This window comes from Ceratotherium simum, chromosome 4 (assembly GCF_057802395.1).
Source record: "Ceratotherium simum simum isolate JZ-2026a chromosome 4, ASM5780239v1, whole genome shotgun sequence".
NCBI classification, from domain to species: domain Eukaryota; kingdom Metazoa; phylum Chordata; class Mammalia; order Perissodactyla; family Rhinocerotidae; genus Ceratotherium; species Ceratotherium simum.
This window is the reverse complement of record NC_141903.1, coordinates 46,145,273-46,173,247: the sequence shown is the minus strand read 5'-3', so window position 1 is coordinate 46,173,247 and position 27,975 is coordinate 46,145,273. Positions and strand designations below refer to the sequence as shown.

Sequence of the window (27,975 nt, the reverse complement as noted above, 5' to 3'; positions counted from 1 at the left end):
AGTATTAAAAATGGTGTAGAGCAACTGGAAATATTTGAACTGCTGTAGTAATGTGGATTGAACCATGTTAGACATCAGTCTGGCAATGTCCTGCAAATTTGAAAGTGTGGATGTCCTAGGGCATTCCATTAAGTTTGCACCTTAGAGAAACTTTTACACATGTGAAGAAGATTATATGAAACTTCATAGCAACAACATTTGTAATAGTGAAAAAGAAATGGAAGTAACTTCAACAGCCGCCCATCACAGACTTGAAAATCCTACATAATCATGCAGTGGAATTTTATACACTGGTGAAAAGGAACAATACATAGCAACAGGGATAAACCACAAAAACAAAAAGTGCTAAGAAAAATAGCAAGTTAAAAAAAGGATATGAAGAATATGAAGATATTATAAATTTTTGTAAATAAGTAAATTTAAAAATTATATACATGTATGCCTAAGTAGTGGAACGCATAGTAAGAATACAAAGAGGGCATGAGAAGGATGTATAGGATGCGTGATGTGTGTTTGTAATTTTTATTTTCTTAAGCTAGGTAGTGCGTACATGATTATTTATTAATTTATTCTTTATTCATTGTTGTATGTGAAATATTTAAATATTTCAAGTGTGATGTTACCCAAAAGGTGGTTTCCAGTGGGTAAATCTTGCTTGCTTTTGTACAATTTATGGGGACATTTACTTTATGTATTTAATAAATGTTATGAAGGAAAATATTTTCTTAGAGCAATGGTTCCTAAACTTCAACAAGCGTGAGAATCGCCTAGTAGACTTGTTAAAATAGGCTGCTGGGCCCCACCTTTGGAATGATTCAGTCACTAGGTCTGGGGTGAGGCCCAATTATTTGCATTTCTAACAAGTTTGCTGGTGATGCTGCTGCTGCTGGTCCAGTCCAGGCACTACGCTTTAAGAACCTCTGCCCCTCAAGGGTTTCTGTGGTATAAATGACAATATCATAAATTTGATGAGAGTTAGGATCCCTCCTCCTAATCACTCTCCTCCATCTAACATGCTCACCCCAGTGGGTCATGACAGTTTCACCAGTGTGGGGCAAAGTTAGGATGGGTAGAACAGTATCATTTTGAGACTGCCCTATAAACTTGGCAAATGCAACTCCTTTGCTAAGATGCTCAGGAGATTGATTTTATTCTAGTGTCTGAGGAACTGTATAAAATATCCTTACAAATAGGTGAACTGCCTCTGTGGAACTAGTCACTGAAATTTTAGTATAAGTTGTCATGAGAACATTTTTCTTTCCTTTGTACCTTCTGGAAACCTGTTACATAAAGTGGCAAAAATGCTTGTATGTCTGTTAGAGGTTTATAATCTTTGTCAAAGTAGTTTCATGTACATTGATTTGTTTCTAGTGACATTTTATAGTTCTAGAGATGCTGTTTTTAGATGGTTTTGTTATGTTTTACTATACCTTACATTCTGACTTTTCATTTCTCTGTCCCCTCATTTGTCTAGTTACTAATTATAATCATAAGCGTTTATTTATCATTAAACTAACATTTAAGTATCCAGCCTCCACAGCAAAACTTGAGATTCACTATTTTAAAAAGAGGCAATCTTATCAATAGCTTGCTTAAGGAGCCCTTTGGCAGTGAGACATTAGCACTGCCAACTTCTTTATGTATTTGGATTTTTCTTTTCTTTTTATTTTAATGGCAGGAGCCACTTGATTATCAATCCAATTTTAAACCTTCATTTTAAGGAGCAAAAACCAATTGTTCTCACAGAAGAATCAGATTACATCATGAGGGCCCTTTAAATCAAGTGGAGCTCTGATTCAGAGTCTCAGTATAAACATAACTCGACCTTTTCTCCTGGGCAAAAATAGCCTAGAATTACACTGTGTAATATATGCCAAGTGTTTCTGACAACTTTCCTCTTCTTCATCAGCCACATTTTTAGGTAAATAGTGATTTTTTAAAAATTGTTCTAAAATAAGTAGACCAAAATAATTTAACATTGCCAATAAGAGTATATGAAATAAGTTATATAGCCTTGTCCTAAATATATATTGTGCCATGAGATATTAACTAATGATAATTTAAGGCCATCACTCTTAGCTGAACATATCAAAACTAATCATCCAGAACATGTAGCCAAAACTCTACAGCCTTTTTCAGGGATTTTTAAAGTAATACAAATCTCATGGCAGTACTTAACTAAGTTTAAATAGATAACCATAATGTTGAGAATTGTTTTGACTTAATAACGAAAGACAAAAATAAAAAGCCACGTACCACTGGGGAAGCAGTTCTTCTTTCTGCTGCAGTAAAAATGGGTATGAGGATAGACAGAAAAACAGGAAAACAAACTAAATGCAGTTCTCATCAGCAAATTCTGGTGGAAGATGCATGGAAAACATTGCTGAAGATTCAAAGAAACAACACAGTGAGAATGTTTGAAACTAGAGATGAATGTAAAAAGCTTCAGATGATTACATTTTGCCAAATCGGTTTCAATTATGGAATTCCATGGAAAACTTATTTTATAAGAACCATTAAAGAAATATATTGCAGAAAAGACATATTTTCAGTAATAAATTATTTCTTTAAGATTCATGATGTTGGCCGGTCCAGTGGCTTGATGGTTAAGTGCGCGTGCTCCACTGCTGGCGGCCTGGGTTCGGATCCTGGGCGCGCACTGACGCACCGCTTCTCTGGCCATGCTGAGGCCGTGTCCCATGTACAGCAACTAGAAGGATGTGCAGCTATGACATACAACTGTCTACTGGGGCTTTGGGGGAAAATAAATAAATAAATAAAATTATAAAAAAAAAGATTCATGATGTTTTGTGGAAACTGAAAACATTTCTTCTAACTGAATAGCTATTTTGGTTAGAATTTACAAAGATTTAGGGATGAGTGATACGTGTGAACTTTCTTTGCTCAGTCATTGAAGGGGAAGTTATTGAAATAATGAAGTTGAAAGCAGAAGTGCACAGAGTGCCACAGGATGTTATTGTTAATTTTATAAAAATAGAACCTTTTAATTATAATAAGATTATGACAAAAGTTTGTGGTGAGAAAGAGAGTAACCCTGACAGTATTTTGTACCATCAAGAAGTTACTGATTGTCTTGTGGCTTAGTTCTTTAAAAAGCTATAAAACTTGGGGGCCAGCCCAGTGGTGTAGTGGTTAAGTTCGTGCATTCTGCTTTGGCGGCCCGGGGTTCACAGGTTCGGATCCCAGGCATGGACCCACACACTACTTATCAATCTGTGCTGTGGCAGGCGTCCCACATATAAAGTGGAGGAAGATGGGCACAGATGTTAGCTCAGGGCCAATCTTCCTCAGCAAAAAGAGGAGGATTGGCAACAGATGCTAGGTCAGGGCTAATCTTCCTCACCAAAAAAAAGGATACTATAAAACAAAGATATTTCTTAGTTTTCTTTAACAAAAAAAAATCAAAATATGCTGTGTGGTTAGTGGCTACCTTGCTCTACCTAACAATTTTAATAAACAAAAATGAATATTCTTTGTCTTTCCCTTGAAGGCAAAGGGTTCTTTTTTTTTTAATGTTTAGTGAAAAAAAAATCTTGTTTTTTGAGAGACACTTGTGCATGGATAGAACATTTTGAAAATGAATGTAAGCTTTACAATGGTTAGGAATATTTCTTTTGTTTCCCGATTATCCCAAATCCTTAGGACAGTGTCTGGCACATGGTCAGCACTGATAAATACTTGAATTAATTTAATCTTTTGCAAAAAATGATTTAAGTATGTCACCTATAAAAACTTGTGTGACCTCACACCACATACAAAAATTAACTCGAAATGGATCAGCAACCTGAATATAAGAGCTAAAACCATAAAACTTTTAGAAGAAAACATACAGGTAAATTTTCACAACCGTGGATTTGACAATGGATTCTTAGATGTGACACCAAAAATGAGAGCAACAAAAGAAAAAATAGATAAATTGGACTTCATCAAAATTAAAAACTTTTGTGCATCAAAGGATGTTGTCAAGAAAAAAGACAACCTACAGAATGGAAGAAAATATTTGCAAATCAAATATCTGCTAAGATCGAATATCCAGAATACATATAGGCATACCTCATTTTATCACCCTTTGCTTTATTGCACTTTGTAGATAATACATTTTTTTACAAATTGAAGGTTTGTGGCAATCCTGTATCAGGCAAGTCTATCAGCACCATCTTTCCAACAGCATTTGCTCATTTTGTATCTGTGTGTTACATTTTGGTAATTCTCATAATATTTCAAGCTTTTATTATGGTGATGGTGATCTGTGAGCAGTGATCTTTGATGTTACTATTTTAATTGTTTTGGGACGTCACAAACTACACCCATCTAAGACAGCGAACTTAATCAGTAAATGTTGTGCAAGTTCTGACTGCTCCACCCACTTGCCGTTTCCCGTCTCTCTCCCTCTCCTCAGGCCTCCCTATACCCTGAGACACAACAATATTGAAATTAGGCCAATTAATAACCCTGCAGTGGCCTCTTAAGTGTTCAAGTGAAAGGAAGAGTCGCATGTTTCTCACTTTAAATCAAAAGCTAGAAATGATCAAGCTTAATGAGGAAGGCACGTCAAAAGCCAAGATAGGCTGAAAGCTAGGCTTCTTGCGCCAGTTAGCCAAGTTGTGAATGCAAAGGAAAAGTTCTTGAAGGAAATTAAAAGTGCTGCTCCAGTGAACAAATGAATGATGAGAGCGAAACAGCCTTATCATTGATATGGAAAAAGTTTTATAGTTTGAATAGAAGTTTAAAGTTTGTATAGAAGATCAAACCAGCCACAACATTCCCTTAAACCAAACCCTAATCCACGGCAAGGCCCTAACTCTCTTCAGTTCTGTGAAGGCTGAGAGAGGTGAGGAAGCTTCAGGAGGCAAGTTTGACGCTAGCAGGGTTTGGTTCATGAGGTTTAAGGAAAGAAGCCAGTTCCATAACATGCAAGTGCAAGATGAAGCAGCAAGTGCTGATGTAGAAGCTTCAGCAAGTTATCTAGAAGATCTAGCTAAGATAATTAATGAAGGTGGCTACACTAAACAACAGATTTTCAGTGTAGATGAAAAAACCTATTGGAACAAGATGCTATCTTCTTTCACAGCGAAATCAATGTCTGGCTTCAAAGCTTCAAAGGACAGGTTGACTCTCTTGTTAGCGGCTAATGCAGCTGATGACTTCAAGTTGAAGCCAATGCTCATTTGCCATTCTGAAAATTCTAGGGCCCATAAGAATTATGCTAAATCTACTCTGCCTATACTCTGTAAATGGAACAACAAAGCCCGGATGACAGCACATCTGTTTATGACATGGTATACTGAATATTTTAAGCCCACTGTTGAGACCTGCTGCTCAGAAAAAAAGATTCTATTCAAAATATTACTGCTCATTGACAATGCACCTGTTCACTTAAGATCTCTGATGGAGATGTACAGCGAGATGAATGTTGTTTTCATGCCTGCTAACGCAACATCCATTCTGCAGCCCATGGATCAAGGAGTAACTTCAACTTTCAAGTCTTATTATTTAAGAAATACATTTCGAGGCTGGCCCGGTGGCATAGCTCTGGGCGCTCTGCATGCATTCTGCAGCCCATGGATCAAAGAGTAATTTCAACTTTCAAGTCTTATTATTTAAGAAATACATTTCGAGGCCGGCCCGGTGGCATAGTTCTGGGCACTCTGCTTTGGCGGCCCAGGGTTCTCAGGTTCTGATCCCGGGTGCGCATCAACACACCGCTTGTCAAGCCATGCTGTGGCGGCATCCCATATATAATAGAGGAAGAGGGGCACGGATGTTAGCCCAGGGCCAATCTTCCTCGGCAAAAAAGGGGATGATTGGCATAGGATGTTAGCTCAGAGCTAATCTTCCTCACAAAAAAAAAAAAAAGAAGAAGAAATACATTTCATAAGGCTGTAGCTGCCATATATAGTGATTCCTCTGATGGATCTGGGCAAAGTCAGTTGAAAACCTGGAAAGGATTCACCATTCCAGGTGCCTTTAAGAACATTCATGATTCATGGGAAGAGAACAAAATATCAAATTAATAGGCGTTTGGAAGAAATTTATTCTAACCCTCATGGATGACTTTGAGAGGTCTAAGACTTCAGTGGAGGAAGTAACTGCAGATGTGAAAATAGCAACAGCACTAGAATTAGAAGTGGAGCCTGAAGATGTGATGGCATTGCTGCCATCTCATGATACAACTTTAACAGATGAGGAGTTGCTTCTTATGGATTAGCAGAGAAAGTGGTTTCTTGAGATGGAAACTACTCCTGGTGAAGATGCTGTGAAGATTGTTAAAATGACAAAGGATTTATAACATTACATAAACTTAGTTGATAAAGCAGTGGCAGGGTTTGAGAGGATTGACTCTGATTTTGAAAGAAGTCCTACTGTGGGTAAAATACTATCAGACACCATCGCATGCTACAGAGAAATCGTTCGTGAAAGGAAGAGTCAATCGATATGGCAGACTTCGTTGTTGTCTTATTCTGAGAAATTACCACAGCCACCCCAACCTTCAGCAACCACCACCCTGATCAGTCAGCAGCCATCAACATCAAGGCAAGACCCTCCACCAGCAAAATGATTACAACTTACTGAAGGTTAGATGATGATTACCATTTTTTAGCAATAAAATATTTTTTAATTAAGGTATGTACATTTCTTTTTTAGACATAATGCTATTGCACATTTAACAGACTATATAATGTAGTGTAAACATATGCGCTAGGTTTTATATGCACTAGGAAATCAAAAAATTTGTGTGATTCACTTTATTGCAATATTAGCTTTGTTTTGGTGGTCTGGAACCTAACACTCAATATCTTCAAGGTATGCCTGTATAGAACTCCTAAAACAGCAACAAGAAGACAAATAACTCAATTAAAAAATGGGCAAATGACTTGAGTAAACATTTCTCCAAAGAATAAGCACATGAAAAGATGCGCAATATCATTAGTCATTAGAGAAATGCAAATCAAAACCACAGTGAGATACCACTTCACACTACTAGGCTGCCTATAATTAAAAAAAAAAAAAAAAAAAAACCAAAAACCCCAAGAAATAACAAGTGTCGCTGAGAATGTAGAGAAATTGAACCTATGCATTGCTAGTGGGAATGTAAAATGCTGCAGCCACTGTGGAACAGTTTGGTGGTTCCTCAAAAAGCTAAACATGGAATTACCATATGACCAGCAATTTTACTCCCAGGCGTATACTCAAAGAAATTAAAAGCAAGAAGTCAAACAGATATTTGTTGCCCTTGTTCATTGCTGCATTATGCACAGTAGCCAAAAGGTAGAAACAACCTAAGTGTCCATCAACAGATGAATGGATAAACAAAATGTGGTGTATATATACAATGGAATATTATTCAGCCATAAAAGGGAATGAAGTTCTGATACATGCTATAACATGGATGAACCTGGAAGACGTGCTAAATGAAATAAGCCAGACACAAAGGACAAATACTATATTATTACACTTATATGAAGTATCTAGGTTAAGCAAATTGAAGAGATGGAAGTAGATGAGATGTTACCAGGGCCTGGAGGGAGGAGAGAATGGGTAGATATTACTTAATGGTTACAGAAGTTCTTTTTGGGGTGATGAGAAACTTTTGAAAATAGATAGTGGGGTTTTAAAATCTTATAAAAGGAAATTCATTGAATTTGGGGACCTATTTGTTAAGCATATTGAATTGCAACTCTTGATATGATCACAAGAAAAATTGATTGATGGAATAATTGAAGAAGAAAATTAACTAGCCAAATTTCACCAGAAACTTTTACATGGTTGGTAGAAAGAACTCAAAATTTAGTGTTGATGTGATTCAGAACTGCAGCTAACAATACGTGTCTTCCATTTGAACTTTTGCTTCTAGATTTTAATGGCTGTTATCAAAATATATAACCAAGAATATTACTGTAGTATTGTGATTTTTGTAAAACATTAAGTATATTGCATCATCTTTCTCTTACTAAAAATATGAAAATTTTGACAAACCATAAAAGTACAAAAATGCGAATTTAGAACTTTTCAAGTGATTCATTTTATCTTCTATTTGTGTATGTTTAATTATAAGTAACGTAATTTAATGTATAATTTATAAATATGTATGTATTGGATGCTTAAGAATTTTTGCTGTTAAGGGTGTATAATTTAAAAATGTTTAGAGGCTGTCCATTTGGAGGATTTCATCATTTAAAAAACATTTTGGGGGCCGGCCCTGTGGCTTAGCGGTTAAGTGCGCACGCTCCACTGCTGGCGGCCCGGGTTCGGATCCCGGGCGCGCGCCAACGCACCGCTTCTCCCGCCATGCTGAGGCCGCGTCCCACATACAGCAACTAGAAGGATGTGCAGCTATGACATACAACTATCTACTGGGGCTTTGGGGGGAAAATACATAAATAAAATCTTTAAAAAAAAAAAAAAAACTTTAAAAAACATTTTGGGGGCCAGCCCGGTGGCACAAGCGGTTAAGTGCACGCGCTCTGCTGCTGTGGTCCGGGGTTCGCCGGTTTGGTTCCCGAGTGCACACCGACGCACCCCTTGTCAAGCCATGCTGTGGCAGTGTCCCATATAAAGTAGAGGAAGATGGGCATGGATGTTAGCCCAGGGCCAGTCTTCCTCAGCAAAAAGAGGAGGATTGGCAGATGTTAGCTCAGGGCCGATCTTCCTCCAAAAAAAAAAACAAAAAACAAACATTTTGTTGAATAGTGTATCTTTAAGATTGTATTTTCCTATATTTTAGGCTGCTGGTCTTGGGCGTATGAAACCAAACACACTTGTCCTTGGATTTAAGAAAGATTGGTTGCAAGCAGATATGAGAGATGTGGATTTGTATATAAACTTATTTCAGTAAGTACCTTTTTAATTTAGTAACTTGGTTCAGAAATGTTAATTTTGAAAGCTTGTACTGGTTTTTGAAGCCTGTTTCTCATATAGTGTCTTCTAGTAGAAGCATAAGAATGAAAAGAATCACATAGGGTTATCTGGGTTTTAAATTTATGATCTTGTTAACAAAAAATTTTGATTGCTCTTTCTGTGTCTCTTCATACACTCAAACATTAACGTACATGTACACGTGTACACACACACGTACGTACTCTGGCTTTCCATTTAAGTGAGTAACCTGTTTCCTAACCTTACAGGTGTTGCTAGGCAGAGTTCCCCAGTGTTGTCAGGTCCATCACCTTCTAAGTTATGTCATTATAATGTCTGATGCTAAGAAAGGCATTTCATCACTGATATCAACCTCAGGTTTAGGTTTGTTTCCCTCTCAAACTAATTTTGCAGTTAATCATTTGGTTTATCCATTAAGCTATTTACATTTCTTTTTAAAAAATTTACTTCTATGTTTTGCTTTCCTTCCAGCTTGAAGTGTAAGTTCTGAGTTGACTGTTTATTTTTCAGTGGTATTTCCCATGATCTTGATGACACATCTTAGTTTTGACTTATATATCTTTAACTTCTCTCTTAGGGTTGTCTGGTGGATTCTTTTTATTCATTTGTTACTTTGTCTTTCTGATTTTACTCTGTTCGTGTTATTATTGATTTTTGCATTTCTATCTTTTTAATCTACAATGAATGCTTTTGGGAACTGAGTTATTTAATACAAAGAATAAAACTTCTTTTTATTTTTGCCAGATTTTCTTTTTAATCTTGAAAAAATATTTCCTTTTCCTAGTATTCTGTGATTTGCTTAAGAAGTCTCTTTATCTCGTTTACACTGTTTTATAGAGGATAAGGATTCCCTCTCGCTACACTGTACTTGATTGAAGAATAATCTTCTTCCTGTCATAGCTACTGATGGAATAGAACTGTTCACTCCTCCTTATAAAGTATTTCTTCATATACACATGATTGTCCTTTTTAAAAAAAAATTATATTTGGCAAAGTAACTCTAAGACCAGATTCAAATCCTATGTCTCTGTGAATTGTGATCCAATTACCCTTAACTCAGTAGAGTTATTTCTCTTGCTGAAACTCCTGTTGTGTATACTATAGATATAACCACATAATTATCTGCCTGTTATCGCATATGATAGTTCTGTTTTCATAGATACCTTGAAACATCTTTGAGGAAGTAACCAGATCTCATACTTTTTAAAAAATCTCTTTCTGTTGATTAGAAAAGTATGTGATGAATAAGATTTCCCAATGGTGTAGGATTTGAAGCTAACATTGTGTAGATCTCCTGGTAATTTTTAAAGCATATTAAAAAAATCAGACATTTAAAGCTGATAGTAATTTTAGAAATCATTTACTGTTGCCTTCATTTTATAGAGGAGGATACAGAAAGAAATTTTTTGTGATTTTTTTTTTCCCCCCCAATAGCGACGCCTTTGACATGCAATATGGTGTAGTAGTTATCCGCCTACAAGAGGGTCTGGATATATCTCATCTTCAAGGACAAGGTAAGTCTTGTTTGAAATAAGTTTTTATATTTTAAAAATATAAATTAGTTTGTTAGGAAATTATAAATAATTCTCATAAATCCTTCTAAAATTTTAATATTTACCATCTATTCTGTGTGATGTACTTATAAGACAGTTTAAGATCAGATCTGTTTGGCTCCACCAAAGTTTGTCTTCTCTCTTTGCACCAACCTGGATGATGGCTAGTGATTATTAATGGAGAGAATAAAATTCAATCCAAATCATAAGTTTAAGAGATACAGACATTAGTTATGATTGTAGATGGGCCAAATTTATAAAAATACATGATAAATAAAGTAGTTGAAGGAAAAATTTTATGACTACTAAATTGTTATATATTTTCATGTTTGTGAAAGTCATGCTTTGTACACAGGCATATTAATAATTAAAAACTAAACTTTGTGATATCGTTTACTCTGTATTCTGAAAAAACCCTATAAATCATTTTTTTTGCTTTTTCATTTTGAAATAATTGTAGATTCACAAGAAGTTGCAAAAAAAATAGTACAGGGATGTCCTGTGTACCCTTCATCTAGTTTCCCCCACTGGTAACATCTTGCATATCTATAGTTCTATATCAAAACCAGGAAATTGACATTGGAACAATTTACATACCTTATTCAGATTTCACCAGTTTTACATACACTTGTGTCTGTGTGCATGTATACATTTGTGTGCTATTCTATGCCATTTATCACATATGTTGATTCATGTAACCAACACCATAATCAAGATATAGAACTCTTCCATCACCACGAAGCTCTCCCTTGTACTACCCCTTTATAGCACCCACCATACCCTTCCCCTTATCCCCATCATTAACCCCTGACACTCACTAATCTCTTCTCCAACTATATAATTTTTAAAGCATTTAAAAAAATTTTTTTGAATGAAACTTAAAACCTGATTAAGGTGTACTTATTACTTTTGCCTACTTTATAAAAACTATGGAAAATTCCATACCCTCGAATGATTTCCTGGTAGTTTAAAAAATTATAAGTTTAAGAAAATTTGCATACCTAATATTTTACCCATATCAATTAAATTAACCAAATCATCAAAATTAGCTAAACCTAAATAACTGAGACGCATATAATGAACTTTTATCATCTGTGTATGTATTTAAACTGTTGTTATCCTCCCACTGGCCCCACCATTTTAAGAGTATTGTGCAGTTTTGAAAGGAATGCTTTGAGATCTTTATCCATGTAACACAAAAGTATGGTTTGCTGAAAATACATTTTCTTACTCTGGAGTAGGCCTTGCAAAATACAATTTCAGTTCTCTCTTGCTGTAACAGTGATTGAGGTTTAGGGTACCTGCGTAATTATTAGTAGGGTTCCCTTTCACTCTCAAAAATATCACAGTTTGGCTAATAAATTATATAGTTCTATAATTTACTGAGATTTGAATGTGATTGGAACTTGAAGAAAATATTTTCATGTTATAATCATTATGAAAATTGTTTTGAAAGCCTTGTTACTCATCATGAGGATTTGGAGACAGGAATTTGGTTTAGCACAGAGATTAAGAGCACAGGCTTTGGAGTCAGATTTGCTTTACAAATCCCAGCTTTTTCTCTTAGTAATTTTATAGCCTGGGCAAATTTTCTGATTTCCAAGCCTCAGTTTACTCATCTGTTAAAACATAATTATTTCATAGGGTTGTTGTGAAGTTTAAAAAGGAGATATGGCCTGTGAAGCTCTGAGCATAGTGCTAGCACCTACACACACACGGTTTCTGTTGTTATTTCTCTTAATACACAGAAATCAATTACGAATAGATGATCAATTTCATATTATGTTTGTCTTTATGATAAATGTTTTTATAGTGGAAGTTCAATGTTTACTAACTCCTTCCTAAAAGACAGGAAATGAAGGAAATGCTTTAAAAATGTAGCAATGGTACTTTGACCATGTGCTTAAGAAAGCACTCTTCTCTGTCCCCTAGTTTTGGCTCTATAGTCATGCATATAATTTTTCAGTGTTGTCTGTCATTTTACATGTATTTGAGTATTTGTCACATTTACATTTTTTACATGAGTAAATGACTTTGAGAGTAGAATTGATTCACATTTTATGCATCATTCTTTTGTCTACCAGATTCTTGTGTTCCATGAATCTAATTCATTACTGATTGCCCAGCACCCAATTCAGATGTCTGATGCTTAGTTGTGGCTCAAGATATTTAAGTGAATAATCATTTCAAAAGAGATTATCACATTTATTTACATAGGAAATCATGTATTATAAACTTACTATTTCATAGTAAACTTTGCTTAAAATTATCATTTAATTGATATTACACCATGATACTGTCTTTAATGGTTAAGATTTAGATAATACTTTGAATACTTTCATGTCTACAGAAGAATTATTATCATCACAAGAGAAATCTCCTGGTGTCAAGGATGTGGTGCTAAGTGTGGAATATAGTAAAAAATCGGATTTAGATACTTCCCTACCATCTGGTGAAAAAGCTGTTACACATAAAGGTAATTTTTATTCAAACAAGAAATTTTATGAATAGTAATGTTTTAATTTGGGGAGAAATGGTTTTTATTGTATAACAAGTCTTATAAAGGAACCCGTTCTCAAACTTGTACTGTTCATTTCTAGTTGCTCAGGTAAAATTTATGGCTTTCAAAAATGGCTGCAAAATGACTAGCTATTTTTAAGGTATTAAAGTAGATCTATAGAACAGACACCATGCCAATCAATTGTATACTAATATGCTCTTGTATGTTTTTATTTATGCTTGATTTAAATAAAACATTTTAATTTGAAGCATAGGTTAAATCTGAACTTGGAAAGAAACATGATAATTTTAGAGTAATGTGCATATAGCATATAGCACTGAAAGGAATGAAGTTTGTAAAATTAATTTATATAATTTTTGGTAAATCAAGATATTAAATACCAGGGGTTTTGTTTATGTGCTGAGATATTCAGAATATTTTTACATCTACTACACATGGAGTTGTTTAGGTAAAACAATGTAATAAAAAATCAAGTGCAATTTTATTCCTCAATTTAGTTTCTCTGAAGAAACGAGCTATTTGTATTTGGTTGCTGAACTATTCGGCCATATTACAGACATAATACCCCTTGTGGTTCGTGTGGTTGAAGCCACAAAAAGATTTTCAAATCTCATGAGACTTTCAGATAATTTCATCCTCAAATCTGTATGTTAATGTTTATGAGAAGGAAAGAGAGATGACTTCCAAATCTTGCTCTCCCGCCCTCACTCTCCTACCTCTGTTCAGTCTAGTATCTCCATCTGTCCTATTCCCAGCTGATACGCAACAATAAAAAATCTGCACTGTAAATCATCAAACCATATCATACTTTTGATTCCTGTAAAATAATTACCATTCTTTTTCTGAAATTGATAACCTTGGACAAATCCTATCTCTGGGAAATTGATCTCTTCTAGATTACTTAGCATTAATGTTGCTTTTCATTTCTTTCCTCCTTATTTACCTTGTTTGCTTAGAATAGTAGTTGAGAGTTTAGTTAAGAGCCATTTTCCATTTCAGTTATTTGCTGGCTTGATTATAATTGTTTTCTGTTTCATCTCAAAACTCTGTAAACTGATTCTGAAACTGTTCTTCTGTTCTGGCATTTATTTTTAGTTTATGGTATACATTCTTTCATTTCCTCTTTTTTTTTTTTGTCCTTTTCTCTTTACTAAAACAGATTCTTTTCTTTATGGAATGTGTTAGGAATTCATAGGTAAAGCTATGAGGGAAGGGGAAGAAATAATATTTATCAAGCATCTACTCTGTGCCTCCCACATTGTAGTAGATGTTATCCGTATATTAGCTCATTAATGTGTGTTACAATCTTATGAAGTCGTTATTTTTATTGAGTAGGAAACTGGAGTCAGTGCATTTCTACTCATGTTTTTATTGTAAAAATGTAAATGCCTTTAACTTGGTTTAAATCATTTTTAAGTGTCAAGATTTCCTTCACATTTCTGAGCTCTTTGAAATGAATATGGAATGTCCATAGTTACATTTATAAATTTTTATTGACAAAGACAGATACTATGAAATATCTACTTGATAAGAACTATAATATTTAATATAAAATTAAATGTAATAATTGAAATATTTCTTGTTCCATAACAGGTATAAGAAATTAGCATTCAAAAGAAGCATTAATTGTATTTTGTGTTTATTTTCTATTTAGCCAGTTATTTTCAAAATTAGCATAGAAACTATAGAAAAAATTCTACAATTTAAAAAGTCTTCAGAATTATAAACATTCTGGTGTAGTTATTATGTAGTCATAGATATTTGGTATGTCTGCCTTGGTTATTGAAGCATACAATGTGAAAGGGGAACAAAGAGAACACCCTTTCAATACTGATTTTGTGCTAGGCACTGGGCTAAGTGCATTAATGCTTGCAGTATAACAACCTTATGAGGTGGGTATTGTTCACCCTTTTTACAAATGAGGAAGGAACGTGAGGAGTTAAGTAACTAGCTCAAGGTCACACAGCCAGAAAAATAGTTAGAGGTAATGACAGAATGCTGGGAGTTGGACTCAAGAGCCCACTGCAGTGTACTCTTTCCTATCCATGTTGGGGGTTTTATATGCCTTAAACAAATAATACAAGCTTCTATTCAGAAAAAAAAATGAGATTATGTAAACTGTTAACCCCAGAAAAATATTTATAAATATTTAAATATAAATGGACCAAATATGCATACATACGTGCATATACATATATATATATAAATTTATGTCTTTGAAAAAATCACTCCTGTATAACCTGGCATTTTATATAAGTCAAAAGACTATCTGTGATCAAATTCCTCAATATTTTTTAAGTGGCAATTAATTTTTACAAATACAATACAAAATGTCCATTAAATGTTTCTAAAATTACTTTTCAGTCATTTGCACAGTGATGCAGTGGCATGTTTAAAATTTATGTATTATCTGCAACGTCAATTTTTTAATGTCATATTTCTTCTCTATAAGCCATAGTTGATCATCTTTTCAACTGATTCCAAATATGAAAGTTTAAAAGTTTAAAAACTATGGTAAAGTTTTTGTCAGTTTTACAGGAATAAAATTGAGGGGCGAGTGTTAATGAGTAGCCCTGTGGGAGGGCTCTAAACCATGTTTGCCTTTTAAAGTCCTGAGCTCTCAGTGTAGAAAATATCAGTCTTCAGTCTTCATTATTTTTCACAGACTGTTTCTTCATATTATGTTTTGTTTATAAATGTGCTCTATTTACATTTTCATTATTTTATTAATATAAAGGCAATTAACTTATATTTTGTGTTTTTTAAACATAATCTAGATGAGGAAGAGGATGGCAAGACTCCAACTCAACCACTGTTGAAAAAAGGCAGGCATTTTTCATCATTTTATTTTAATCCCTTTTTTCATACTGTTAACTCTTTAACTCCAACCTTATTATTTTCTTTTTTTTACCTTAGTTTTTATTTCCATGGTGAGGTGATGTTACAGTTATTTATTAAATGCAGATTAGAAAATTATCATGAGTCTAACTAGAGTTAAATCGTCCCAGGAAAAGGTGATATATCAAAGACAAATTCTTTTAACTCATAGCATTTCTGAAATATTCAAACCCTGAAAGTCAATATTCATTTTTTAATTTAAACTGCATGGTTTAGATGATAAGTAGAGACACTGAAATAGGCTTATTCACAGTGTCACTTGCATTCTTTACCATCAGTTGTACCCAGCCAAGTCCTTAATTTTGATACTAATATATTTTTCATTTCAAAAATTACAATATTTCTCACAGTCCTGCTGCGTTTGGGAGATACACAGTCATGTCAACGTACATGAATTTTGTGAGAAGGAGATAGAGGTGAGAGTTATGGAGCAGTGTGGTTTGGTAGCCATATTATTTCATCATGCAAAATCATTTGTCATGTTTGCATACATCACGGCAGCATGAAAAGTGAATGATAGACATACTGCGAAAGTAATCAGGTTTCCTCCTGTGGATTTCTGCTTTTAAAAATTTGTTGTAGGGGTTTCATAATAGTCATTTGCTTGCTCACAGAGCCAATGCTGATTTTTTTTTTTTTTTTTTAATTCCTGGGAATGTAAATGGGAACTCCCTTGGTATATTGTTCTTTAGACCTGCAGCAGATGGGTGCCCTTCCAAGGAGTTCCCACCATCTTTCTGTAGCTCAAAGAAAGATGTGGTGGTTATATGGCTTTAGAATTGGGTGTCACATATTGAGGGGACAAAAGTGAGGTAAAGATGAGAGAGTTTTTCCTTAGACTAAGAGGTTTCACTATGATAATTGTAAGATTGTCTTGGTGTTTCTTCCACGTCCTTCTGTCTTCAAGATTACAGATACAAGATGTTAATAAAAAGTTTTTTTTGAGCTTTAAATTATTGAGAAACCAGATTACAAAAGAAATACGTTCATGAAACAGGCATAAACTTAATTTGTCTGTTTAGCCTAAAATAGCTTTTCAAAAATCAAAATCTAGCAGTCAATTATAATTTTCTTGATTGGTATTGATGATTCTCTTTCATTCAGAATGCTTCAAAATATTAAATCAGGCAAGATAATTTGTATGAGTTTAGTTATTGCAAAGATATATTTATCTGTAACCATTTTAAAAGTATGTTTAAATTACGAACAGCTGAAAACTTATGATGGATGCCATATACAACTATCTGCATTATAAAAATTTGAATATAGAAAATTTAAGAAACTATAGGAAATCAGCAAAAGGGACTTTAACGTTTACCTCCCTTACATCTTATTTCTCTGCTTAATCCTTTAGAATCCAAAGGCCCTGCTGTTCCTTTAAATGTAGCTGACCAAAAGCTTCTTGAAGCTAGTACACAGTTTCAGAAAAAACAAGGAAAGAATACTATTGATGTCTGGTGGCTTTTTGATGATGGAGGTAAGGTTGTTAATTTTTTTTTTTTCAACGATTTTAAATACTGAAGTTGTGGGAATGGTACTAAGAAATGGCATGTGCTCTTCACCCGTAGACCCCATTCCAGGTTTGCCAACATCCCCAAAGCTACAGGATTAATTTTAGAATCAAGTGTTGCATTTAGTGTCCTTCAGTTTGGAAGTTGCTCTGTCCTTCCTTGAGCTTCATGACCTTAACTTTTTTTTTAATATTATAGACCAGTTTTGTAGAATGTCGCTCAATTTGGAGTGCTGTTTGATGCTTCATCATAATTAGTTTCAATTATGTATTTTTAGTAGAAGTATCACAGAAGTGCTGCTATGCTCTTCTGTCTGTATCTCATCAGGTGGCACATGATATTGATTTGTTTTGTCACTGGGAAAGTTCGCTTTGACCATTGAGGAAGGTGGTCTTCACCAGGTTTATACACTGAAAACTTACTGTTTCCCCCTTTTATAATTACAGATATTTGGGAGATGGGGAGTTACTTTGAGACTATGTAAATATACCATTGTTACTGCAACTTTTACGACCATCCATTGATATTTCTGCCTAAATATGTTGTTGTTGTTATTGTCATTGTGGTTTGTGGTTGCCAAATGATGATTTTCCAATCTCATCATTTCTTCCTCATTTATTAGCTAGCATTTTACTGTAAGGAAGAGCTTTCTCTTTATTTCTATCTGTGTGACTCATGGAACCCTATTTTATTCAGTGAGATATGATTTGTTATTCTCATTATTTCTTTTGCTGCTCAAATTCTGCCATATTTGGCCAGCAGGATCCTCTAGGCTGACTTCTATGTCCATTTGTCGTGTCCCAATCATTCTTTATTTTCTGATAAAATATGATGTTCCAGGTTCAGTTTTGGACTTTCCCTACACCAGCTGTTAAATCACCCTTTATCCAAGGAGCCCTGATTCCTTTTAGTGGAGAATGGTATTTAGAAACAAAGATCAGGGGCCGGCCCCGTGGCTTGGCGGTTAAGTGCGCGCACTGTGCTGCCGGTGGCCCGGGTTCGGATCCCGGGTGCGCACTGACGCACCGCTCCTCTGGCCATGCTGGGGCCGCGTCCCACATACGGCAACTAGAAGGATGTGCAGCTATGACAGACAACTATCTGCTGGGGCTTTGGGGGAAAAATAAATAAATAAAAAATCTTTAAAAAAAGAAACAAAGATCAGGGCATTAGATATGCTTGTTGCTACTAGGGTGTCACTGCTAACAGGCCTTCTCACTGGACAGAAATAGGAAATATACAGGTATGTTTGTATGTGTAGATACAGATTGAAAACCAATTCCAGACCAACACTGCAGGGTTCAGTCTAGCTTCTCCCTTTTTATGTTTCTCATTTCAGTGAGTAACTTGGCTCCCATTAGCTTCAATGAATATTCTTATTTCCTCAGTCCTCCTGTATGTGATCAATCTCCCGACTGTGCCAGGCCACTGTCCCATTTCACTGCCTTTCCTGTATGGGTCCTGACTCCATTTGGCCACTCTTCTTATTCAGGCCTGCCTGTTGGCTTTTTGACTACACTATTAAGCAAGACAAAAAGAAAAATTTTGTTTTCTATGAAGTCGTAGAGACTAAAAATAGAATTAAAAGTTCTTAATTGAGAAATTAGCATTTAATAAATGATTTGTTGTATTTTTATGATTCAGGTTTGACCTTATTGATACCTTATCTTCTGACTACTAAGAAAAAGTGGAAAGACTGTAAGATCAGAGTATTCATTGGTGGGAAAATAAACAGAATAGACCATGACCGGAGAGCGTAAGTCTATTTTAAATTGAAGGGCATTTATCTAGTAGTATTTCATTATTATAACATAGATTTGATAGGATAAAAATTAGACAATCCAGAAAATGTCAGTCATGTTGCTTTGTCCTATACTGAAGCTGAAAATTCTAGTTAAATAAAACCTCATTCTCTTTAATTTAGTCTTTATATTTAAGTTATAGATAGTTTTACTTATATGTAGTATTTTTCAATATATTGACATCTTAGAAAGTCTCTATTAAATACTTGTGGCATTAAAGTGTTAAGCAGCTTTTTTTTTTTTTTAAATCAAGGGAGAAAGTGCCCAAAAATTACGTATTCATATATGGGATACATTTGGTAAACTTCTAGACAACAGAAATGCAGGATACCATTATCATCCATTCTCTTATTTCTTTCTCTTACTGTCACAATTCTAGTTCTGGTTTCAGTGCTTCTCTGAGTACCCTGTGTCTTGTCTCTGACCTTGTCAGCATATATTGTACCCTTTGCTCCCGTTTTCATGTTTGGAAAGCAGAGCTTTGATCATTTGATTCCTCTGCCCAAAATACTTTCAACTTCTTCTCTTTAGAGAAGACTTGAGAAGGTCTGTGCTAAAATGTGACAGTCATGGCCCTTTACAATCTGTCCTCCTGTTCCTTTTCTGTGCTTGTCTCCTGTTCCCCCAAATGTGCCTTATACTTCAGCTTACATTTCCACACCTGCCCTAAACATGTGTGATTTCAGACTTTTCCTCCTTTGCCTACTCTTACCTCTTTACTATAAATAGCTCCTCACTTGCCTCCCTTCTATTAAAATACTCCATGCTTTAAAGTCCAGTACTGTTTTCACCTTCTTTATAACGCCTTCCTTAATTTTCTTTACCCTTGTCCCCCCACTGGTTCCTTCCTGAATCGTGATATACTTTATACCACTCATCACATTCTGGGGCTTGTATAATATTTATTTCCCTACCTTGGATTTGAGTTTTGTGGGCCCTATAACACATAGCAGACACTTCACAGATTTATACCAGAATTCAATGAGCTGTTTATTTATTTCAAGTAGTGAATTATGGAAGAAATACTAGTAATAATTTGAAAGTGAAACCTGTAGCTCATCTGTTTTCTAATATCTTAATTTAGAAAACTCATTTTATTAAAAATAAAATCCTGTTTTGTTAATTGCTTTTCCCATATGTATGTTTCAACTTCTCTGTTGTTACCACCGAGGTTTCATTGCCAACTATGCCTCCAAAAAGCTATTTATTTAATGAAAAATCAGAGGCTTTTTGGAGCTCCTTTTCAATGCCTGTCCCAGTTCCAAAAAAAAAAATACTGTGAACTTAACGAACTTAATCTGCCATCAGTTATAGCTTCAGTTTGGCCCAAACAATCATCTTTGGGTTCTGAGATATGCATTCTTCATGGGTGGAAGAATATAAGAAAATAAACAACTGTTTACTAGTATTTACTGAAATCTATACACTTACCAAGATAATGTGAGTAAAATTAACTTTAAAAATAGTTGCCATTCAAATTTTATTAATCTTGCTTTGTCCATTCATCACTGGATACTAAGGAGAGATTCCGAGAAAGTAAAAGAAGATAACAGAAGTCTCTACTCAGGGAATTTAGACATCTGCTGAGTGTGAATGGACAGTGTGAATTAATTCAGGGGGACTTCGTTTAGCACCTGATAGACTTCTCCTGTAAATCATGCTTTCCACATATATAGATTCGGCCCTAAATAGAATAAGAATACTTGTATACAGCCTTCGTGTGTCTCAGTGCTATTCATTTTTGTTCTAGGATGGCTACTTTGCTTAGCAAGTTCCGGATAGACTTCTCCGATATCATGGTCCTAGGAGATATTAATACTAAACCAAAGAAAGAAAAGTAAGTTATTGGATGAATTACTTTGCACAAATTTCTGATCCTTTTGTGGATGACCTACTCAGACACTCCAGTAATAGATTATTCAACTTAACTAATTACCTGGAGTTTTTTGCCTACTGTTAGTTACATGTGAAATCAGTTTTTTTTTAATCTAGCACTAATAGTTGGTGTGCCTGTAGCAGACATCAAAGGAAGTCTAAAGTGTTTTCAGTTATCAGAGAAGAATTCAATTACAGCTTTACAAGTAATTTCTGAAATGCCACAGAAATTCCACATGGTTCTTTAAATTTCGATTGTTTATGCCCACATTCATTACGACCACTTGATCCCTACTTCACGTACATATTATTTTCCACTGTTTTGTCTTATTACTGAAATAGGAGAATCGAAGAATTTGCCTGTAATAGTTGCATTCAGAATTCTCAAGAGTCAAAGAAAACTAGACTCTTGGAATATTCTGCCTGAAACTGGCATATAGAGGTTGTTATATGTATATTTATATTAATGGACATAATTTTAATTATTTTCAGATAAATGTTGAATAAATGATGGAGCTGGTATAAAGAATTCATTTTAAATCGAAAATAGTAAAGTATACCTTGTAAGGTTATAATCAGGGAGAGATTTGTTTCCTCTTATAAAACAATATATACCAGGAGCTTTGTATGAGACTTAATTCTGAAAAGTATGTTTTTTCCACATTTATAGAGGATTAGAATGCTGTTCATTTTCTTTACTATCTTTTATCCTCTTATGTATCTTTGGATCTAGAGATTAATTCTGCATATTCTTAAATGTTGATTGTCTGCCCTTTCTTCCCTGCAAAATGTTCTAGTACCTTTTCTTTCTTTCTTTTTTTTTTTTTGTGAGGAAAATCAGCCATGAGCTAACATCCACGCCAATCCTCTTCTTTTTGCTGAGGAACACTGGCCCTGAGCTAACATCCGTGCTGATCTTTCTCCACTTTATGTGGGACGCCGCCACAGCATGGCCTGACAAGTGGTGCGTCGGTGCGCAGCCAGGATCCGAAGCTGGGCCGCCAGCAGTGGAGCGCGCGCACTTAACCGCCACACCACGGGGCTGGCCCTAGTACCTTTTCTTATACTACTTTATTCAGTGGTACTTGAACTGGGAAAGCCTTTGAGTGTTTTGAGTAAAGGAGTAACACAATTTGACTTATTGCTCTAAATGATCATTTTGACTACCATGATGAAAATTTATTTAGGTCGAGGGAGGTGGGCATAGGGGGCAGGGGTAAATACAGAGAGATAAGCATTAGCAGTTAAAATTGCAATTCTGTTATTGTGAATATGGTTTTAAATTTCTAATCAGTTGAGAAACTAGTTATTGCTGTTTTCTAAATAAATTGCCAAAGTGATTGTTATAGTTAGGGTATGGAGGGGAGCACAAGAGATGGGAAACACTAACTGTTCAAGTTATAATTTAGCGTTTAAGATCTCACTGTTATGTAATTCAAATTAAGGTTAATTGTCAGTATTCTGTTTTTTTAAGTATTGTAGCTTTTGATGAAATGATTGAGCCGTACAGACTTCATGAAGATGATAAAGAACAAGATATTGCAGATAAAATGAAAGAAGATGAACCATGGCAAATAACAGATAATGAGCTTGAACTTTATAAGACCAAGGTATTCTTTCTCTTCTCCTTCCTTTTCATTAATCTGCCATGAGAGTTTTTTAAATACTTAAGTAAGTATCAAGAACTGCAGTTTTTTATGGGAGGAACCAGTTGTGTAAATTAAATCTACTTTAAGTTAGATTTATATGTGGAAAGTGTAAAGCATTAATTTTGTTTAAACTAGGGAACAGATATTTTTATTACACCAAAATTGATTTTGGTTTCTTCGTATAAACCACACTAGATTCCGGTTTTCAAATGATCTAGGAATGACTTTGTCCTGTTTCATTTCAGACATACCGGCAGATCAGGTTAAATGAATTATTAAAGGAACATTCAAACACAGCTAATATCATTGTCATGTAAGTAATACCTGTACTAAGGTTTTCTTGGGTATTCATTTTATGATAATGCAATTAGGATTAATTTCTATACCGAGTACATATCTATATAACACCCATAATGACTTAACGATTATAAGGAGGAAAAAGCAAACTTTTTAAATACACTTTGCTTTAAGCATTTGGAGAAACTATTTGAGGTAGGAGAAAAGAAAAACAAAAATCTTAACCTTAAGCCTATATGAATCTAAGTAATTGTTTATCATAATAATTTATTCTGCCATCAAGCATGTGTAGGGTATGAAGACCCCCCAAGTTAAAATTTGGACCCCAGGCAGCTTCCTCATAGAAATAACCCCATAAAGTTACTTGGAGGATTAAATTTAAAAAGTGATTCCTGCCTGAATCCCCACCCCCAGGTTCCCACACACAAACTTTACATACAGACACACTGTGCCTTTGTTGAATATAGATGCTGATGCTCACTCTGGCTTTTCCTCCACTAAACCAGGTTGGCTAGATATTACTTAAACCAGGTTAGCTAGATGTTACTTCAACCTAAATTTTCTTGATCCTGGGGCCAGCCTGGGTCCTTAAAAACGTAAGGAAAGCTCATGCCTCCAAAAACACACCAACTAAAGAAACAAAGTAATACCAAAGGATTGTTATTTTGATTAACAACATTTAGTATACCAGGAAATTTCAAGTTTTGCTCATGATGATCACATGTCTAATGGAAGATGCTAAAACGTAGAAACCTAGAGAGAAACTCTATAGAGCAACTTGTCACTACTGCCGCTATCTACAAATAGAAGTGAAAACCCAGAGAGATAAGAGAAAATGAAAATTAATATGTAGGATTAATTATGTTTGAATTTTATTTATCTATGGATAGTTTCCATGTTCTAAATTCAAATAGAAACATCCCTTTCTTCTTTTTTCTTTTTTCTTTTTTCTTTTTTTTGTGAGGAGGACCAGCCCTGAGCTAACATCCAGTGCCAATCTCCTCTTTTTTTTTGCTGAGGAAGACTGGCCGTGGGCTAACATCTGTGCCCATCTTCTCTACTTTATATGGGATGCTGCCACAGCATGGCTTAACAAGCGGTGCGTCGGTGTGGGCCAGGATCGGAACCGGTGATCCCCGGGCCGCCGCAGCAGAGGGTGCTCACCCAACCGCTTGCGCCACCAGGCTGGCCCCTCATCCCTTTCTTCTAAAAGAATTCTGTCCTTATTGAAGAAGGGGAAATTTGGGGGTTTAATGTTAGATACCAAATATGTTATGGTTTTATAGAAATATTTATTTGCTATTCTTATGAAGAAATTTGTTTAAATCTTTTGTTCAAACTTAAAAAAATAAGAATAATGATATGTGAGTATAGTAGTTGCTATACTATGTGCAGAATTTCCTTGCACTCAAAAATATTCTGTAACTATAGTAATTTTTAGTTACTGTTATTGTGACTTAATTTATAATTTTTATTACATTTTATTCTTCTCAACTTAATGCATTGCTTAACTTCCTTTCTCCTTTTGATACCAGGAGTCTCCCAGTTGCACGAAAAGGTGCTGTGTCTAGTGCTCTCTACATGGCATGGTTAGAAGCTCTATCTAAGGGCCTACCACCAATTCTCCTAGTCCGTGGGAATCATCAGAGTGTCCTCACCTTCTATTCTTAAATGTTCTACATAGTGGACAGCCCTCCAGACGGTACTTCAGTGCCTAGTGAAGTAACTGAAATCTTCAATGATACGTTAAAATCACAATGGCGAACTGTGACTTTTCTTTCACTATTATATTAATTTGAAAGCACACAGGGAAGTTGCTCCACTGATATGTGTATGGAGACTTCAGTTTTAGTCAATTCTCTATCTCAGTCTTAATGAATGATGATTCCTTGTTGGACTGAAGCTCATGAGAGTAAAGTTTTCCTTTGCTACTTGAATAGCAATAAAAGTGTGTTATTTTTTGATTGATGAAAGGAGTACAAAAAGCCTTTAGCCTTGAGGTGCCTTCTGAAATTAACCAAATTTCATCCATATATCCTCTTTTATAAATTTATAGAATGTCAGACTTTGTCTTCAGCTATGATTTTTATTTCTAGTCTCTTCCACCTTAAAATAAAATGGACACTGCTTTTCTTCTTCCATTGACCAATTAGTGTTGAGTACTGTGTGTTTTCTATTACTTTTTTAAAGGTATGGCTGTTAGATCTTAAAGGTGAGAATTAGAGCAAGTTAATGAAAAATGCAAAAAAAAAATGGGAACTAGAAAGTGACCCCAAGGTTAGGTTTGTGTGAGTATGTATAAATGTAGATCAAGGGAAAAAAGGCCCAATAAACCTTTTTTTTAACCTCTAATTGGCTCTAATTTATACCTTTATTTGATTATTATTTCTTGAAACCTTAAGGAAGGTTGAAGATTTATCCAGTACTTCTATATACCATGCTGAAAAATCACGTATTGTCATTCTTGAGACAAAAGTCCTCACGGTCATTTGTATTTATTAGAAGAGAGATCTGTCCTAATTTAGAGTTTTCCTCAAATCTGAGGGACCTTTAAGAAGTGCTAAAAAGATTTTTCTGGAGGAAAATTAGACAACGCAATGTCATTTAATAGAATATTTCAATAAACACTGTGTGGAATGTCACTATACCATCCTTTATAAATCAGTAAAATATTTAATGTTTCATTAAATGGTTAAATGGACCACTGGTTTCTTAGTGAAATGTTTTTAGGTTTAATTCATTCAATTGTCAAGTACACTTAGTCTTAATTAATATACTCAGGTTTGAACAGATTATTCTGAACAGTGAAATTTAATCCATTCTTAATACTTTAAAAGTTTTGTGTTAAGAAAAACTGCCAGTTTGTGCTTTTGAAATGTCTGTTTTGACATCATAGTCTACTAAAACAATTTTGACAGTGCATATGTACTGTTACTAAAAGCTTTATATACAATTATTAATGTGAAGTTTTCCATTTTTATTCAAGGAAGGATTTCCTAAAAGCATTTCAAGGGATATATGTCTACATATCCATATATGTGTGTGTGTATATGTATATGCATACACAGATGCATATGTGTATATTTAATGACATTTATGTTGCTGGGTTTTTGCATTTTTAAAGTAATCAAGATTCATTAGATTAATTTTTTTTGTTTTAGTAAACACAGTTCAAAATTAGGTTGGAAGATATAGGTTTCATAGAGAACAAAGGTGATCATTTGAAGGGGATGTAACTTCACACAGTTATCATTTAGTTGAAAATGGAAAACATTTCATCTAAAGTACTGTTCAGTGGGTTCAAAAAGGTATACATTTCAGGGGTGAAGAATTTATGCAGGTTTTCATGAATCTTGATAGAAATCTATAAAATTACTACTGTTGTCAGTGCAGTATTTTTGCTGCGTGAGTAGGAACTAAATATAAAAATGGAGGTCTGATAATAATTTTGAATTCAGAATAAGAAAATGAAGTAATTGTTTTCCCCAAATTTTTTTCCTACATTATAACTCACAGCATTGTTCCATTTATTGTAGGTTTTGTAGTGTTTGGGGGAAAAGACAGTAAAAACGTCACATTATTCAGTAAACAATAGCATATTTGACCTTTCTAAATGGATAATAGGGCATGAACTGAGTGCTGCTATCTTAAAATGTGCACAGGTACACTTAAACTTGTTGTTTGTTTGTTTTTTTTTTTTTTTTTTTTTTGAGTTTTTCCCATTCAGGAAAACATCATTGTGATCTGTACTGCAGGAACCAAATGTCATGCATCATACATATGTGTATAAAGTACATAAAATATATCTAAATATGCATAATGGGGGAGGGTAATATTGTCTGTGAAATAATGTAAGAAGCTTTTCACTTAAAAAAAAAAATGCATTACTTTCACTTGACACTAGACACCAGGTCGAAATTTTCAAGGTTGTTGTAGTGCTTTAATAAGTTTCAGCAATTCTTAGAGATGCTAGCTAGTGTTGAAGCTGTTCTACTCCATTTTGTTTATGCTGAATTTGATTATTTTAATGCCAGATTTTTTTTCGTTCTAATCATTGATGATAACTTGGAAATAAATAATTATGCAATGGCATTTGACAGTTCATTATTCCTATAGGTAAAAATTCATTGGGTTTAGAGAGAATGGTGGTGTTAAGCTGATAATTAATGGTTAATTAAATCAAATATTTATTTGTTACATTATTTCATTTGTATTTTAGGTCTTTTACATTCTTTTTATATGCTTTCTGACATTACATATTTTTAAAGACTATGGAAATAATTTAAAGATTTGAGCTCTGGTGGATGTTTATCTACTAAGTTTGAAAATGTAATATTTTGATAATACTGTACTATAACTGTCACACAAATGCTTTTCTAATGTTTTAACGTTGAGTATTGCAGTTGCTGCTTTGTACAGAAGTTACTGCAATAAAGGAAGTGGATTCATTAAAACTATTTGATGTCTACTCTTACATTTCATCTGCTTTATAATTTTATTTATTTATTTTTTCCCCCAAAGCCCCAGTAGATAGTTGTATGTCATAGTTGTACATCCTTCTAGTTGCTGTATGTGGGACGCGGCCTCAGCATGGCCGGAGAGGCGGTGCGTCGGTGCGCGCCCGGGATCGAACCCGGGCCGCCAGCAGCCGAGCGCGCGCACTCAACCACTAAGCCACGGGGCAGGCCCTCATCTGCTTTATAAATCTATGTCAGCTTTGTGATTTAACCTCGGTTATATAACTGTTATTTCATTGACGTCTGAGCTTTTTAAATGGATTTTACCTTAATATTCATGCCTTGGAAAAGTTGCTTGAAATTGTTCACTATCCCTAAACCTCTGGAATAATCACTATTCATAAGGACCTTGTGATTGAGCCATACAAGATGCAGCTCATTTTGATTTTTTTTTTTTTTAATGATTTATCTTTTCTAATTCTGCTTTATCTTTGGGCCAAATCACACATTATGA

At 34.6% G+C, this 27,975-nt stretch overlaps 1 protein-coding gene across 1 annotated transcript in view; it reads left to right on the top strand.

Annotated features, from left to right (window-relative positions):
• Positions 1–27,461, top strand: part of SLC12A2 (solute carrier family 12 member 2) — a 107,961-nt gene extending 80,500 nt beyond the window's left edge. Inside the window, exons 18-27 of the mRNA XM_087429855.1 lie at positions 8,747–8,853; positions 10,333–10,412; positions 12,802–12,927; positions 15,750–15,797; positions 17,225–17,347; positions 19,026–19,137; positions 20,934–21,020; positions 22,533–22,668; positions 22,953–23,020; positions 24,540–27,461. Coding sequence (XP_087285981.1) covers positions 8,747–8,853; positions 10,333–10,412; positions 12,802–12,927; positions 15,750–15,797; positions 17,225–17,347; positions 19,026–19,137; positions 20,934–21,020; positions 22,533–22,668; positions 22,953–23,020; positions 24,540–24,675 — 1,023 coding nt within the window. The 3' untranslated portion in view covers positions 24,676–27,461. The remainder of the gene's footprint in view (positions 1–8,746; positions 8,854–10,332; positions 10,413–12,801; positions 12,928–15,749; positions 15,798–17,224; positions 17,348–19,025; positions 19,138–20,933; positions 21,021–22,532; positions 22,669–22,952; positions 23,021–24,539) is intronic.
• The last annotated feature ends 514 nt before the right edge of the window (positions 27,462–27,975 follow it).